Below are 17,379 nucleotides of genomic sequence, written 5' to 3' on the forward strand. Positions count from 1 at the left end.
GCGTGTTCGCTCTCCCGTCCTGGGAATCCTGACCCTGAATGGACGGTAGTTTCCTCACACGCCGATTTCACTTTTGCTCTGTTTTTCGTTTCCCCACCTCCTTTTTGTTTAGGATCAGTCCCAGATCTTAGCGGGGGGTGGCTGAGCGGTGCCAAAGGCAGCATAACAGCGGGTGGAAGGACAGAGAATCGGTTGTTTTAAAACTCTGACCAGACTCCCGAGTCCTGTCGGCGTTCTCGGTGCAGCTCGGCTCGGTGACCTCCAACTGAGAACGAACCTACTGGTTATTTTCCAGCGTATTACTCCAGGTTTGGGGAATGTGCTTACTCACTGTGCATCGTAGCGTAGAGCGGCGCTGCTTCTACAGAATCTGCTGATGCTTCATTGCGGTTTAAACTGGTGAGCTGAGGAACATCTGGTTAGAATTACCAGTCCAGTATGGTTTACAGGTCATGATGGTTGTGAACAGAAACGATCTAGTCCTACCACTGTAGAATAGTAATTACTTTTATATTTTCTATATATTTATTATATTTCTACCCTTTTTTTGTATTTACTCTGTGCTGGAGCTGCATTTCTCCATCAGGATCAATACAGGAATTTTATCCACCATCGTTCCTGACATGTAAACAAGGAGGTGAACAAAGTGCAAAGTGACCGGTTTTATTTAGCACACACACCTTATTCAATCAGTGCTCATTTTCAAAGCAAATCTTTCTTTCTTGTATAAAATATGTAAAGATCACTCGTATTTATCATATCAACCAGGTTGAAACCAACTGTATGAAATAAATGACTGTTTTAAATATCTAGACCTGCAATTGAACTTTAAGTTAATTAAAAATGGATTATGTACCACCTACAGTTCAGAAACCACAGCAGGACTGTTTTATTAAATATACAACCAGTGCATGTTTCCACTTTAAATGCACACACACACACACACACAGTATTTAAAATATAAATTAAAAATATGTATTTATGAGCGTAACAAAATGTGTTTTAAAGGCAGAGATCACTCAGTGATTCAGATGCTGGACTTTTTTTGCACTAGTTATGACTTTTAGTTCAATTTAATTTTGTATTTGTATGATTTGTGTGGATTCTATTCATTCAAATGATCCTCCAGGCCACCTGAGGAGGACGGAGTTCCTGCTGAGTCTGGTTCCTCTTTAAGGGGTTTTTTCCAGCCACTGTCGCCTTCGGCTGCTCAACAGGAGTTTTTGGTCTGTCGGTCCTGGATTCTGTAAAGTTGCTTTGAGACAATGTTTATTGTAAAAGCGCTATACAAATAAAATTGACTTGGCTTGACTGGACTAGTTATCGAAGGGTTGCTGGTTTAAGCCCGATGGACCCTTGAGCAAAGACTGTGTTCACTCACAATTGTAAATTGATTTGGATTTACCATATAAACGTACATTTAAGCGTTTATAGGATAACGAAGCATCTTCAGCTTCGTTAGATTAGACTCCAGACTCAAACTTGAAGAGAAAATAAGGTGAACATGCAAAATATGTGAAAAGAAATGTATTCACAGGAGGGTGACAAAATAAAGATTTTCATTTACAGCATTTAGCAGAAGCTTTTATCCAAAGTGACTTACACAGTGAGCAGAACACAATGAGCAATTGAGGGTTAAGGGCCTCGCTCAGGGACCCAACAGTGGCAACTTGGTGGTGGCGGGGCTTGAACCGGCAACCTTCTGTTTACTAGTCCAGTACCTTAACCACCGAGCTATCACCGCCCCCATAAAGGAAAACTTATGGGCAAGGTGTTTGGCTGCCACGAACCTCAACTTAGTCACTAGGTTTTATTAATTACAGTTAAAGTTTAGCTAACTAACGACCCCTCTCCCAGCTGAACTGTTGTTTTTACCTCTTTTTTAGGAGCAGATAGAGGGTCCAAGTATTAATTAGGAGGGTCAGACCCCTGAATCCTGCTGTAATCTGAACCATAATAATGATGCTGAAGATGAAGAGCGCTGTCTAACTCATCTCTCCAAATCTGCTGACTCTAGGCCATAGCCATGAGTTCAATCACTTTATACCAATCAAACCCGTTTAGTCTTCCCTTACACCCAGTCATCATTGAAGAGACCAGTCCCATTAAAATAAATTCAGAAATAAACTGGTGCTGTGCGGAACCATTAGAGCTGGAACGTGTTTCCAGTCGGTTGTGTTTTTGTGCGCGGCGTGGTCAAATCTGCGGTTCCGCGGTGCGGTCGGTGCTGTTAACATGTCCGTTACTCTGAATCCCGTCCTCTCGGACTGTGCTCGGTACACGGACGTGATTTATCCCCTGAGCGGCTGTCAGTAGGTGGGTTTGTGTCTGTATGACCTGCAGAGGATTGGGCTTTTTAGCGCATAAGCTAGCTGACCTTAGCATGTTAGCTTCCAGTGCTCCAACCCGCTAGCGTTAAAACATCAACTGCGTCAAAACATCCTACACGTTCATCCTGATCGGGGTCGCGGTGGGTACACTGTGCACGAATAAAGAGGGATTACACCAAGTCTGAACAAGCCACCGGTTTATCACAGAATAACACACACCTTTACAGTGGGAGAACATGCTAAACTGCGTGCAGCACCAAACCCAGTTCTTCAGGACGCTGGAGCTGTGTGTCACCTACACCACCTGATGTGTAGTGAGCCGCCCTGGTGCTGCAGTAAATACAAGCAGAAGTGTAGAAACAAGGGTGGAGGCTTCAGATTCACCTCATTCATTCATTCATTCATTGTCTGTTTTACAAGCGCTTTATCCTGGTCAGGGTCGCAGTGGGTCTGATTCACTAGGTGAAACGTCTTTGCACCCACACAGATACGGGGAGAACATGCAAACTCCACACAGAAAGGACCCGAAGCGTTTCAAATGGGAATCGAACCCAGGAGCTTCTTGCTATGGCGTAACAGTGCTACCCACCGAGCCTAACCGGTGGTTAATATCTGGTTAACTGAAATCTTAACCACAGCTGCTCATGCTGATCGACTAGAGTTCATTATTTTAATAATTCTAATAATTATGATACATTTTTACACTGAAACGTATTTTTTATCCGCAGACTCGCTGTATCAGTGAAGCATGAGTTTCCTGAGGAACCGGGTGGTGGTCCTGGCTCTGGTGCTGCTCTTCACCATCCTGCTGTACCTGCTGCTGCCCTCCTCTATACGACACAGCAACACTGAGCCCTCACTCGCCGTCCAGAGAACCCAGAGACTGGTATCGTCCTCACCGTCGCCCATCAACATCACCGTGCGTACGGGACAGATCCCCAGCGACCCCCCGCTGTTCTTCAGAGAGGCGCTGCCCGTGGATTCGGCCGGCAGACAGGTTTTACCCAGGTCAGGATCCGGACCCTGATCGGGCTACTGAGGAATAATAGAGAGTAGTGAGAGGAGGAAACCGAGAGGACGTTTAAAATAAAGTTGTAAAGAATTAGTGAGAGGTTTTATATATGATAGAAGATAGATAGACAGACAGACAGACAGACAGTTGGATAGACAGACAGACAGATGGATCTACAAATCATCAGCATGTTTTATGAACCAGTAGTATCTGACTGTCGTGTGCTTCCTCTGCCAGGCTGCAGGTGGTGCTGTTGCACGGTCAGGCCTTCAGCTCCAGAACGTGGGAGGAGCTGGGCACGCTCGGTCTGCTCGCCGCTAACCGATACCAGGCCCTGGCGCTGGACCTGCCGGGTAAGAAACGAACTGCGTCTTCAGTTGTGGAAGTTACTTTAGTGAGGAACCGGTGACTCTTCGGTTTGTCTCGTTGTGTTCTATTTCGATCAGATGGTCCGGTAGTAGGTGTAGCAGTGTTGTTGGGATTTTTTTAAACACTTTAGTGTCAGTGCTGGGAGGACAAATTTTTATTTTTATCACAGGTTTCGGTAAGTCTCCAGCCTCGGAGTCGGTGAAGTCGGAACAGAGTCGGGTGGAGCTGCTGAAGCATTTCTTCGATGCCCTGGGCGTCCGAGCGCCGGTGCTCATCTCGCCGTCCATGAGCGGCCACTACGCGCTGCCTTTCCTCCAGAGATACGGCGATCAGCTGCACGGCTTCGTGCCCATCGCACCCGTGGCCACGCGCACCCTCACCATCCAGCAGTACCGTGACATACAGGTGAGATGTAAGCAACGATCGGAGCGGTGAGCTTTATATTTCACTGATGTTATTACAGATAAACAGTGAATAAAGGGCTGCGTGATCAGTGCTGTTGCTTGGTCATGAATTTCCGACAGCTTACGTTTATGGCATACGAGAAATGTAGAGGAAGCAGGTGTTGTGCAGACCCTGGACAAACTGGAAAATGTGTTTTAATGATTTATATCATGAATAAAGAAACGACTGCACATTTAAATTACCACAGAGTCTTAATAAAAATTTGCTTCGGCTGATCATCTTGCTGTTTGGAAGTGCTTTGAGATTCTGGCTGCTCTGTATTAACTCGTGTGTGTGTGTGTGTGTGTGTGTGTGTGTGTGTGTGGTCAGACTCCGACTCTGATCGTGGTTGGAGAGCTAGACACAAACCTCGGCTCTCAGTCCCTGAAGAACCTGCAGCACCTCCCTCATCACTCTGTGGTTAAGCTGCTGGGAGCTCGACATGCCTGCTACATGGACAAGCCACACGAGTTCCACCAGGCCCTGCTGCACTTCCTCAACGCGCTCCACTGATCCACACACACAGTGCAGGAATGTGGGATCGGGTGGTTATTAGGTCAAAACATTTGCCTATTCAGTAAAAAAATAACCTAAGGGTTCAGACTAATGAGTGTTTAAGTGTTTGACATGTTCACCTCATGTCCACGTGTGTGTCTTCAAACAGAAGGTGGATTGGCCCCAAGGTAAATAAACAAATCACTCCTATAGGTGCAAAAGAGCGTGTGAGGCACCTCCAGCAGGGCCCTCAGGCCGGCTCCAGACCCACTGCAACCCTGATTAGGATCGAGCGTTACTGATTAAAAAAAATAATTAAATAATGTATGTACATATATGTCTTATTTTACAGATTTATTTACATACACTGGCTAACCTAACATATCTGGGTTTGCGATCCAACAAGCTCATGGTCAGGTGTTCGCACACTGGTGTGATTCGTCCCTGTCAGGGTCCCAGTGGGCTCAAGGCAGGAATACCCGGATAGCATCGCTGAGATTCGAGCTTGAATCTTGGTGTTGTTGGGCAAATTTAATATAAATATATAAATATTCGAAACGTGGTTGACACTAAGCGGATTAATTTCTACTAATAATACTGTTCTACTAATGATTCTCTACATGTGGAATTAACTGTGTCGGCATGTTTACGTTTATTTCAAGCTGTTGCTGGGTAATAAACATTCTGTATATATAAAATATTTTAAAATCATTGGCATCTATACATACATATTTATGGTATTGACTCCGTGCGCTGTGCAAATCATGATACTACATGTTCCGCAAGCTGCCTTCTCTACCAGAGAGGTCTCCCCAAACCCCAAAATCACCAGAAGTTACATACTGCAGCTTTAAAACTGTACTTAATTCCATAAAATAATGATGAAAGTTTGCAGCCGTGTTCTTTTATATGCACTTTAGTTATAAATATGCAATGCAGCTCAGTCTTGTGTGTTTAATACTGAACTGTTGTTTTGTTTTGCAGATTTGCAGTGTTAGATTGAAATGTGTGTGTGTGTGTGTGTGTGTGTGTGTGTGTAGTACAATTAACTGTTGTTGTTTGTAAATAAAAAAAACAACTCTTAAAGAATGAAATTAAATGCCATTGTCAGAAATGCTGTTTTTATAATAGGTATGTTTACACCCTACACACATGCACACATAAATTCCTTCATTTATTTCCACCGAGTGCTTCATTCTGACCGTGGTCGTAGTGTGTCCGGTGCTTCCCTGAAACACTGAGTGCAAGGTCGTAGGGCAACACGTTCAATGCCCAGAGGTGTGTGATGCCCTGTGATGTATTGGCACCCTGGTCTCCATGTGCCTGTCTGGGTTCCTTCCAGGAACTTTGGAACATGCAGAAGGTGAATTGGCAGTTCTAAACTGTCTCTAGGTAAGAGAGTGAGTACATGGCTGAGCCTGTAATAGTCTGTTGTCCTGTGGACCTTCAGGACTTCCTGCAACCCGACACCAAAAGTATTTAGACGCCCTTTAACTAGTAGATTCAGTTATTTCAACCACGCTTCACTCCTAACAGCTGGGATACAGCCATGAAGTTTCCAAACACTGAAAACTCAAACTGAAGAGTGTTGAACTTCGGCACATTTTGTGCTTTCTACTCGTATTTCAATTTTCCTTTTATTTTTCAATCGAACAAAAACAAGCATGAGTCGTTCTGGCTCAAATGAATCGTCGACTCTATGATGTTCTAAACAAACTGAAGCCCTGTTGCCATCGCGACCTTGATCAGGACGACTCTGTTACTGAAAATACTGTTAAACAAATGCATTAGTGACCGGTTTTTTTTATTTTTAAACATGCCATTTGCAGAGCCAGGTCTTCTCGTTTAACTAAAGGGACTCAAGTTTGCTATGTTGAGGGAATCGACTCTGAACGGTTTCGGTTGATTCCTGCATCCTAATGCGATTAAGAAATGAATCGACTCTGAAGGGTTCAGATTGACTCCCGCGTCCTAATGCTTTTACTATATGAATCGACTCTTTAGAATCGACTCCCAGTGCAATTCATTCAGTGTTATGGCAGAACAGTTCTCGCCTGAAGACGATTGCGAAACCGGAGTGAAGGTAAATGATAAACTCGGCTTTTCTTCACTCACATTACTGGGAGTGCTTTTGTGAGTTCTGCTCCGCATTTTTCTTCAGATTTGAACGTTAAATTTGACAGATTTTTGACAGCTCTGTACATCAGGTAATTCAGCTTTATTGTGCTGTAGCTTTTAGCATGTTAGCCAAATATTTACTAAATCTGACAACGTGGCCAGGCGTAATGTGCCCTGTTTAGTGTATTTATTATATAATATAAATATTATTAAGTAATGAATATGCATTTAGCATCGTCAGACACAGTTCTGTATGTGCTGGATTTGCTGCAAAGCCAAACAGCGTTGAACAGAACGAGCTGGTCTCAGATCAGTTTTTATGTTTTCTCTGATCATAAATGAGCCTCGCATGGACTGTAGAGACTGATCCCAGGTCTGCTGGTTCATTCAGCATCTCTAGGATGTTTAAATATGTGTTTAATTAGTAATTTTGGAGTGTAATTTTATATGTTGTTGTTTCTGTTAGGTTATTTTGCAGCTTCTGCTCTTAGATTTTAATTTGTGACACTAATCTTCATTTCTTCCTCACATAAATGTAGAGATCTGTCACCTTTGGTTGTTTTGGGATCTCAGATGAAGGCTGTTTAGACAAGATCACATTGATTTTTGCATTAAACTATTTGTGACAAAAGGCCAAAGGAAAAGCAGACAGATGACACCACTGTTCTACATCACTACTATGTGCTTTACGTTTAATGTGGCCACTTTTATAACCCCAAAAGAAAGTCATAACAGCATGAACGGTTATTAAAACTTAGTAATTAACCAGCATTTCAGGACCGGAGGTTCCACAATAAAGTGGTGGACGTCCTCACAATAAACTATGGCTTTAAACCAATGACAATACATGCCATTCCTTTTGAAGTGCTCGTAAACCAATGACAGGAGAAATTATTATGGTTATTCCAAGCATCTGGTTTGCTTCCAAAGAAGGACTGTGGACAGGCAGATAAAAAACTGGTCCGTCTGCCTTAAAATCTGACGTATGGACACTTTAAAGTATAAATACGTGTTAATATGACACTCTGAGATGCGTTTCGTGATTTAATAGGACGCTATAACCTTTTTAGTTATCAGTAAACCATCTTTTTTGACATTGATATGCTTAAGCACCAGCCAGTAACAGTCTAGTTAACTAAAACAGTGTTTGTATGAACACATTCTATCTTTTACTTTACATTTTAATAATTGAAATAAATGGAAATAAAAGCACTGCTTGTGTAACGGGGTGTAATTATTAAGCACGGCAGCATGATAAGCTGATAACGCTGCATGGATTCTGTTCACATGTTTACTGTGGATCCGTTCAGGTTCAGAAATCTGGACTGTGGTAAAAGTGCTGATACAGCGGTAACGTTTAATCCCTGTAGTAAGACTGTAAGAGTCAGTGATGGTGGGTTAATGATCTATCAGTTTCCACATCAGGCCGGAGAGACGGTGGCATGCTGCCTGATCAGGATGGACCGAACTCAGGAGGAGGAGGAGGAGGAGGGAACGAAGATCCTTCAGTTTCACTCTTCAGAGAATATCTCCGCCTGAGGACCGTACATCCGGAACCGGATTATGGTACCATGATTATTTATTTATTCACTGTCTGTTTTATCACAGCTTTGTCCTGAGTCTGATTAGTTAAGAAACGCCCCAGACGGGTCACCAGTCCATTACAGGGCAGACACACACACTCACACACACATATGGCAATTTTTAGTAGCTCCAAATGACCCGACTGCACGTTTTTAGACTTGTGGGAGGAAACTGGAGCACCCGGAGGAAACCCTTAAGGATGTAGGGAAAACATGCAAACTCCAGACCCAGACCCTTCTTGCTGATACGAGGGTGTGTGTGATTTTAAGTGTGTGTGTCACATGTCACAAAGAGAACTGAATCTGCAAATCATCACCATTTGAGGTGCAAAAACAAACAGAAAAAACACTGAACATAATCAGAGCTCCATGTGACTCCAGCCCCCCGACTGCAGGGGCCCGAAGTGTTCCCGGAGATCATATATCACAGCGGCGGTGGAAAGAGATCCTGTTAGCGTGTCCGATCGCTGCACCCACACTCCCTCATTTACTTCTACTCTCCCATCCTTGATTTTAGGGCAGTTGTAGCCTAGTGGTTAAGGTACTGGTCCAGCAATCAGAAAGTTGCCGGTTTAAGCCCCACCACTGCCAGGCTGCCACTGTTGGGCCCTTGAGCAAGGCCCTTAACCCTCAATTGCTTAGATTGTATGCTGTCACAGTACTGTAAGTTGCTTTGGATAAAAAGCGTCTGCTAAAATGCCGAAAATGTAAAAATGATTTCTTCAGTTTGTGGTTCCGTGCATCGGCAGATTTGGCTAATTTGAGCCCGGCTGATGCCTCCCTGTGTGTTTACACCCCTACACTAACACTGCTGACGTGACTGGGGTAAATTCAGGCTTCTTCCTCTGGAAGTCACGCAGCCGGTTCGAATCTGAAAGATTTCATTTCCTCTTTCTTTGATCTGTGTTTGAAGAATTCATCAGATGCGGCGCAACAATGCTTTCGCACAATTAATCTGTATTTAGAAAAGCCGCTGCTGCACCCCAATGGCCAACAAGCTACAGGGGATTTGTTTAGAACCCCCACTGGTTGCCATGTGGGTTTAATTCCATTGTAAACAGTGATGGTTTTAACTGTGCTGTGTACGGTGTGTCAGCTGGATAAACTGAGTATGGTTTTGTCAGGTCAGGTCATGTGACTGAAGTGCTCATTGTAATGTGTGTGTGTGTGTGTGCTTACAGATGCTGCCCTTGGCTTCCTTGGCAGGATTTCCAAGGAGCTTGGATTGCCCATGAAGAAAGTAGAGGTACGCCAGCTCGTTAAGAGATTACGAGGGCAGAAAGCTCGTTAGAAGGTCGTTACGAGTTTATTAGGAGTAAAGCCGGAAGCTTATTGGCTGGAAGTCGTCAAGCTGTACGTTTATGTACTGCCACACTGAGCTAGGACGTTGTTCTTGTTGTGCATGAGCTCCCTCCAGTCTTCCCTCATGGCCAGTTGTGCCTGTATGGGCACCCTACCTGGGATTTGACCCCCTCAGGGCTGAGGAAGTAAAGAAAGTGGCGTAACTGAGTAAGAACTTCTTTTTCTGTCCATACTGTTCAGCCCGTTTCTATTTGTTCCTTATTTTTTTTTTTTTAGGTCTGCCCTGGTAGGGTGGTGACCATCATGACCTGGGAGGGCACCAACCCAGCACTGAAGTCCATTCTTCTCAACTCTCACACCGACGTAGTTCCTGTTTACCAGGTACCACAAGCACGTTCAGACTAATGGGTGTAACAACACATGTGTTGGCATGTTATAGAACCTTAAAACAAGGGTGACCCTAGAGCATTCAGACAACTGTTCCCGTCCCTGTGTCGTGCCCTACAGGAACACTGGAAGTACAATGCGTTCTCCGCCGTGAAGGACGCCGACGGGAACATCTACGGCAGAGGAACTCAGGACATGAAATCAGTCACCATACAGTGAGTTCATTCACCACCATTCAGATCCCTCCTGTACTGCAATCTGCCGTGAATTAGACACACACACTGTCCACAGTCGAGCAAGCTTTACATCGTCATGAGATTAGAGCCCACAGTGCCAGAAAGAAGCTCCTCCTTTGTCCTGTCTCTGTGAGCGTCTTTAGAAACAGTGTTCACCACCACCGCAAACTGGATTTCATTTAGGCTCTACACATGCACTGTTTGGTCAAAAGTATGTAGACGCCTGACTGTGGGCTTGTCGGACATGTCATTTCAGAAACGAGAAACCTTGACCATTTAGTCAAAAGAGCTTTTGCAGAAAATAACAAAATGGCCCCCGATGACCTTAATGCACACAGAGTATATGGAAATGGAGATGACCCATATGCCCTACATACTTCCCTACAGCAATGTGCATGCTGGACTGAATGTGGCGTGGGCTTTTACCTGTGCTGAGCGTGTCGTGTCTTTGCTCTCCACAGGTATATCGAAGCTATCCGTCACCTGAAGGCTGCTGGGAAGAGATTTCCTCGTACTATACACCTGACGTTTGTCCCAGGTAATACAAACGCTTTCAAACACCAGCCACGCCCTATTATTAGTCAGCACGTAATTAATGTTACGAATCACAGCAATGAATTCAGTTCCAACTACCTGCAGTCCTACAGTCGCTGTGCTTTACACCATACAGTGGCGTCTAGACCGCCTTGTTTATTTCATTTTATTGATTTACATCCGTTAGCCGTAATTCAGATGGGTGTCCACATACTTTTGGCCATATTAAAACTATAAAACAAATATTTTATTCCAGATGAAGAGGTGGGAGGAAAGAAAGGAATGGAGACTTTCATCAGGCACCCCGAGTTTCAGAACCTCAATGTGGGCTTTGCCCTGGACGAGGGTAAATAAATCAGCGAACTCTGACACCAGACCAGTCCATCACTGGTTAATGCTCACACCTTTGATACTGTGTGTGTGTGTGTGTGTTGCAGGCCTGGCCAACCCTACAGAAGCCTTCACCGTGTTCTACGGAGAACGAAACCCCTGGTGTGAGTGAGTTTGATCTGATCGAGCTGGTTTGACTTGCGCTCTGTTTGCTCATGTGCTTTATTTGGTGTGTGTGTGTGTGTGTGTGTGTGTGTGTGTGTGTGTGTGTGGTGTCCCACAGGGGTCACTGTTCGATGTCCGGGCAGCCCTGGTCACGGCTCCAGGTTTGTGGAGAACACGGCTGCGGAAAAACTGGTCAGTTAGTGTGTCTCTGTCTGTCTGTCTGATGACCCGTCTGCTTGTTCTGTCTGTCTGTCTGTCTGATCCTCTTGTTGTTGGTCCAGCGTGGATCGTGGGAAACACCAGACACAAGACAGGAATACCCTGGACAGGGTCATCGCCACCCTTAGACTGTGTAGACGCTGGGCCTCTGAGAAATCTGGTCTGGTGGGCTGGCGTAACAGGCCTCTGCGCCTCTGGAGCGCCGTCATTTATTTAAAAACATATTATTATTATTATTTCATGTAAAAAATGTATTGATTTAATTCCTCAGTTTTTTTTTTGTTATTGTGTGGAGACTTGACTGACTTTATCAGCAACCTTGTCATGATCAGGGTAGCAAAGCCAGGTTGAATCATCACCCATTTACCCACCCATCTACCCCTCTTCCCCGAAAAAAACCCCTAAAAAACCCTGAAACGTCCTCGTCTCTGTCAGACCACGCTGGTAGTACAACTAAACATGACATGCATGTTAATGTTACTATGTTCTAATCAACCAGGAACATTCATAAATCATATAAACATCATGAATCTTTTCAGATTGGTATTTTATTGGCCGTCTGTGTGGTCGATTGGTCAATTATTATCAGTTGCAGCGTCCGATTCCCTTATTTTGTGTTTATGTGAAGCGCTGTCTGTTCGTATTCCTGTCTCGTCCGTCTGTCTGTCTGTGTGTCTGACCTCCTCTCACACACCCTAGTGCTGCGACTTGATCGTTCTGACTGTTGTGTGTTTCAGCGTCGGGTCATCAACTCCTTCCTGGACTTCAGAGAGAAGGAGAGGCAGCGGTGAGGAGGCGGGCGCGGTCGAGAGCTTTGTTTATTTCGTTCCCGTGCTCCTTGGTCGTCGGCTCTGACGCTTTCTGCTGATTTTCAGACTGAACACGAGCGAGTGCTTCACCCTGGGCGACGTGACCACCGTTAACATGACCATGGTGAACGGAGGCGTGGCCTACAACGTCATACCCGCCGAGATGGACGTCAGCTTCGACATCCGGATTCCGCCCACCCTAAATCTACAGGTGTGTGTGTGTGTGTGTGTGGGGCCTGACAGTGGTGCCAATAAGATTCCAACCCAGGTCTACTGTTTACAGAATTACAGACGGTCTGTTGGAATCTTCTATCCACATTTTGTCTGTGATTTTTACACGACCCTGGCAACACCAGCGATGCATCTTCCTCTCTCTGTGGTTCACAAGATGTAACATAAAGCCTCCACAAGGGGGCGTTCACGTACAAGTTTATTTAATTAATATTATTTTTCTCTGCAATCCATTTTTTTTTGGCTCTTGACCCACATAAGGGGTTTGTTTGGTAACTGTTTGGTAACAAGGAGCTTCAGAGGTGCTTTTCCGCCCCCCTTGGGCATCGGTACCAATCAAAGATCTTTTGTATCGTCTCACTGGCAATAAATTTATCTGATATCTGATCTTGGAGCCTTTATTCACATTTTCAAAAAGGGGCCCCTTTTTCCCCATCCATAATTAGTCATTTCCAGTTCCCCATTGACATAAATACAATGCACCACACGTGCGCAGGGCGAGAAGGGTTGGTCGTACAGGGTCACCATAGTTATAAACAGAAACATAGGAAGTACAATCACAGCCTGACCTGCCCTGTGTGTGTGTGTGTGTGTGTGTGTGTGTGTGTGTGTGTGTGTGTGTGTGTGTGTAGGAGTTTGAGGAGCAGATTAAAGCCTGGTGTAAGGAGGCCGGCGATGACGTCACGTATGATTTCGCACAGGTGAGTGACGCTTGGCTCTGACGTGGAACACCTATATATAAAAACACACACACACATGTTCAGGTCAGTCATCTTGCTTAGTTAGTCAAATGGTTTATTCTTTTTTTTTTTTACACAGAAAGCTATGAACCAGACCACCACATCCACAGAGGACAGCGACCCCTGGTGGAAAGCCTTCAGTTCCACCTGCAAATCCCTGTAAGGACACGAACCCATGTCCACACCCTCTGCACAGTCATTTCTAAGTAAACTTGAGCACTGACGCTGATTATTGGAATCCTGTTCAGCTCATTTCTCAGATTGATGACCCAATGTGATGATTTTTTTATTGATTTATTTGCTTATTTGTGTTTGAATGGTGAATTGCTGCAGGGTTTATTCTAGTAAGCATGCTTAATATCCCAAAATGAACAAGTATTGCAGCATGCAGTTGGTCCATTAGAATCCACAAGAGCTTTAAAAACCCCATTAAAGAGAAATAAATCAGAGAAATCTGTGTTGCCGGGATTAAATATTGATGATGATGAGGGAGGCCGATCCTCTATGATAGAACTGTATACAGAAATCATTCTCCTCGCTGCTGATCGCTGAGCTCCGACTGCTTTTCTGTGTCGTTTAACAGGAACATGACGTTAGTAAAGGAGATTTTTCCTGCAGCCACGGACAGTCGCTTCATCAGAGCGGTGAGTAGCTGATCTTAGGACCTTCCAGTTCCAGATCTGGTCTCCAAATGACAGATTTTTAGTTTTTCAAACCAGTAAGCCCACCACTGCAGAAACTTGGGTCTGAGTTTCGACCCTTTTGATGTATTATGCAGTTAAAATAGAACTAAATGGTATCCCTATATAAACTATAAATCTCTTGTTCGACCCCAAACTCATGTTTCTGCCGGTCGTACTATCTGCTGTATATATTTTTAAAATTAGTATTACAGATAAACTGTAGCAGTTTCTTCATGTCTACTTACTTTTTAACATTGTGTGTGTGTGTGTGTGTGTAGGCGGGTTTGCCTGCGATTGGTTTCTCCCCGATGAACTGCACCCCCATCCTGCTGCACGACCACAACGAGTTCCTGAACGAGCGAGTCTTCCTCAGGGGCGTCCACGTCTACGAAAACCTCCTGCCCTCCCTGGGCAGCGTACCCGCCCTCAGTGTGGACACCTAGGCACACACACGCACACGCACACACACACACACACACACACACACACACACGGAGCTATATGCGGTTGCATTTATTTGGCTATATCTCAGCACTGTGATTGTTTTGGACTTTGTTTTAAAGCTTTTTATCACCAAAGAAGAGGAGCGGCCGGGATGAGACGTCGCCCTCTAGTACCTGATTTTAATAATAATAATAATAATAAAATAATCTCAGGATTAAGCTTTTTAAATCTGAAATCATATTTACGCTGCTCCAGCTTCAGTACTGTATTATTTACTGCGGTGAAGAGTTCAACCGCTGAGTCTTAGTCCAGAGTCTTAATTATGTTTTTAATTCTGAGAAGAATGATGTATTACAACCAGCATGTCTGTCTGATTGTGCTTATCTGTGTTTACAATCAGTTAGCAGTCACAGTCGAGCCGGCGATTAGTACTTGATGTTAGATGATTGATTTATGAATGTATCGTGAAAATAAAACAGTTTTAGCTCTGTACAGGTGCTTACTCCTGCTAAAACATACAGTAGCAGTTAGGGGGCAGATACAGGCCTTTATTGTGGCTTTTCCACTTCAGTATTGGTAACTCCAGAGGAAAAGAGGGAGCGATAAGACGTGTCTGGGGTAATCCTTGAGAAAAGCTGGCTGTAAATCTCACTGGAACCAAGCACAGCTACTTGCGCAGACTTCCGTCTGTTTAACACTCCACAGTCTGTCCCCAACAGCAGCAATGCTTTTAGAAATGGTCTTACCATTTGATTCAGTTCTTTCTCTGGAGTCTTCACTGCATTGCATCCTTTTGTGTGTTTTGGCTAATTAATTTGAGTACAATCTGCAGTGTTGGTCTACCTTTCTACTGATCTACTACACAGTCTGTAACGACACTATCGCTAATAATCCACATCAGGGGCCGGGAGACTTTCTGAGAACTTTGAGCAGTTTGCCCCCGGGGAGCTTCATCTGTTTTATTCTATTTAAGTAGAATAGGGGCTAGCACGTGCTTCCTCTAAGACACATAGGAATTGGGCGTTTTCAATATGCAGCTTGTTTAACACATCACCAAAACATCTTGATTTCTTTTTATAGTCTTATTTAATATGAAATAATGTTAATATCATTACAATTATCAATTGTTTCTACACGAGTAGCAGAAATAATAAAGCTGATCAGACCTGTAGTGGTTTGAAACAAGAAACTGTCACGTCTCTCAGTTTTTTGTCTCGTCTTTTTTGCGTCTCTCTGTGTCAGTTCTTTTGTCTCGTCTTTTTTTGTGTCTCTCTGTGTCAGTTCTTTTGTCTCGTTTTTTTTTGTGTCTGTGTCTCGGTTCTTTTGTCTCGTCTTTTTTTTTGCGTCTCTATGTGTCTCAGTTCTTCTGTCTCGTCTTTTTTTGCGTCTCTTGACTTTTCACTGCTGGAGTTTGGAGTTCGAAGGTCAAACTAATTAATACCTTGTAGAGGAACATCGAAACTCTGAGAGTTCAGGAGGACAGGAGAGAAAATGTGAGATAAGGGGCACAATGACACGATACCAGGTGTTTACACCCAGGCTTTGTTCTCTGCTCATTACTATGATGATGTTGGAAACCTTGGATTCTGGCATTCATGTGGACGTCACTTTGACATGTTCCACCTTCTTGAACCTCCGTTCATGGCAACAGTTTTCCCTAACTTCACACACCCCTGCCACACTGCAAGAATTGTTCAGGATTTGAAAAGAGTTCAAGGTCTCCAAATTCCCCCAATCTCGATCCCATCGAGCATCTCTGGGATGTGCTGGACAAACGAGTCTGATCTACAGAGGTCTCATCTTGCAACTTGGCATGTGGCGGGTGATAAGAGGCAGCCACAGATTGGACACTTGTCCAAAGAGGGATGATCCGGCTCTCCTTTATCGGATTGGAGGTTGTGCAAGCAGCAGCAGATTCACAGTCTGAAAAATTAGAAACAACCAGAAGTTCCTTCTGAGACGGTGCTTGTTCAGTGCTTCTCTTTGGCTTCCTGCAGTTCCTTTGTGAAGTCTACCATTAATAGTGGATGATCTCAGCTGATCACTATCATTACACCCTTACTCGTCAATCAGGTCTGTAACCACAGTCGATTGACTTCATGATGTTAGATGGCGGGATGTGGAGACGATGCTCCATGTGCCAGTGCTCGAGTACAGTCAGGAAGTACAGTACGAGTCTGAGACAAAGCTGACCGGGAGCTGCATCTGGAGTAATTAAAGGGGAAAGGGGTGTGTGTGTGTGTGTGGGTATGTGTGTGTGTGTGTGTGTGTGTGTGTGTGTGTGTGTGTTCGTTCGAGACGGAGGAAGAAAAGTCCTCCTGCGGTGCACAGCACGGCCTGTGTGTTGGTAATTAGGCTTTGCAGTTCAGGCCGTGGCAGCTGGATTACAGGCTGCTGCGCTCTGCATGCGTGTTCCAGACGCCGGTGTCGCATTTAAAAGATCCTCGTTAGACTTAATACAAGAATGTCAAGGTCAAGGAACGTGTAAAAGCACTGGAGGAAGAGGAGACAAAAGAGGTGGCAAAAGGAAAGGAAAACCAACATGAAGTGTTCTAGTATGACGGAGACAGAACTCGTAATATTTTCCTTCTCTAAAGGTATAAGTAGATCGTGGAGACGGAGAGCGTGTGCTTGACTGGCTTGCCTGCAGTCTAGATCCATCTCCTACTAAAAATATATGGCGCATCATGAAGCGGGTTATATAATTTAGTGCATTCAGCAAATTTTTAAGGTTGTCTTGTGCCACCTTAAGGTGTGTGTGTGTGAGTGTGTGCTTACTCCTACAGATGTTGATGCTGAAATCACTTCTCCAGCTGTAATCCACACCACAGGCTTCCAGTAACAGGCTAATAATAAACTTTAATGCACTTTACTCTGAGTACTTCTCAGTCTTTTGCTCTCACACTTCTACATTCTTCACCTGCTATAACCCAACACAGGGCGTGACA

General features: G+C 44.4%; 2 protein-coding genes across 9 annotated transcripts; both read left to right on the forward strand.

Annotated features, from left to right (window-relative positions):
- The first annotated feature begins 349 nt into the window (after positions 1-349).
- abhd14a (abhydrolase domain containing 14A) lies at positions 350-5,764 on the forward strand. Of its 3 annotated transcripts, XM_062986810.1 has the most exons (6): positions 2,202-2,316; positions 3,059-3,338; positions 3,580-3,695; positions 3,881-4,116; positions 4,486-4,711; positions 5,635-5,764. In XM_062986810.1, the coding sequence occupies exons 2-5, from the start codon at positions 3,079-3,081 to the stop codon at positions 4,666-4,668; spliced, it is 795 nt and encodes a 264-aa protein (XP_062842880.1). In that variant the 5' UTR covers positions 2,202-2,316; positions 3,059-3,078; the 3' UTR covers positions 4,669-4,711; positions 5,635-5,764. The 3 variants fall into 3 exon arrangements, with proteins under 3 accessions (XP_062842879.1, XP_062842880.1, XP_062842878.1); XM_062986809.1 differs by lacking the exon at positions 2,202-2,316 and adding an exon at positions 350-399 and having other exon boundaries at positions 4,486-5,764; XM_062986808.1 differs by having other exon boundaries at positions 4,486-5,764.
- A 925-nt stretch (positions 5,765-6,689) lies between these two features.
- LOC134301785 (aminoacylase-1-like) lies at positions 6,690-14,923 on the forward strand. 6 transcript variants are annotated; one of them, XM_062986665.1, is made up of 15 exons: positions 6,690-6,733; positions 8,182-8,334; positions 9,533-9,597; positions 9,930-10,034; positions 10,161-10,255; positions 10,738-10,814; positions 11,067-11,156; positions 11,248-11,304; positions 11,424-11,497; positions 12,262-12,311; positions 12,400-12,544; positions 13,197-13,265; positions 13,384-13,463; positions 13,888-13,948; positions 14,266-14,923. In XM_062986665.1, the coding sequence occupies exons 2-15, from the start codon at positions 8,211-8,213 to the stop codon at positions 14,428-14,430; spliced, it is 1,257 nt and encodes a 418-aa protein (XP_062842735.1). In that variant the 5' UTR covers positions 6,690-6,733; positions 8,182-8,210; the 3' UTR covers positions 14,431-14,923. The 6 variants fall into 6 exon arrangements, with proteins under 6 accessions (XP_062842735.1, XP_062842737.1, XP_062842732.1 ...); XM_062986667.1 differs by having other exon boundaries at positions 6,699-6,733; positions 8,194-8,334; XM_062986662.1 differs by lacking the exon at positions 6,690-6,733 and adding an exon at positions 6,767-6,857.
- Positions 14,924-17,379: the final 2,456 nt, after the last annotated feature.

The sequence above is a fragment of the Trichomycterus rosablanca genome, chromosome 24 (genome assembly GCF_030014385.1).
Source record: "Trichomycterus rosablanca isolate fTriRos1 chromosome 24, fTriRos1.hap1, whole genome shotgun sequence".
Classification (NCBI taxonomy): Eukaryota; Metazoa; Chordata; class Actinopteri; order Siluriformes; family Trichomycteridae; genus Trichomycterus; species Trichomycterus rosablanca.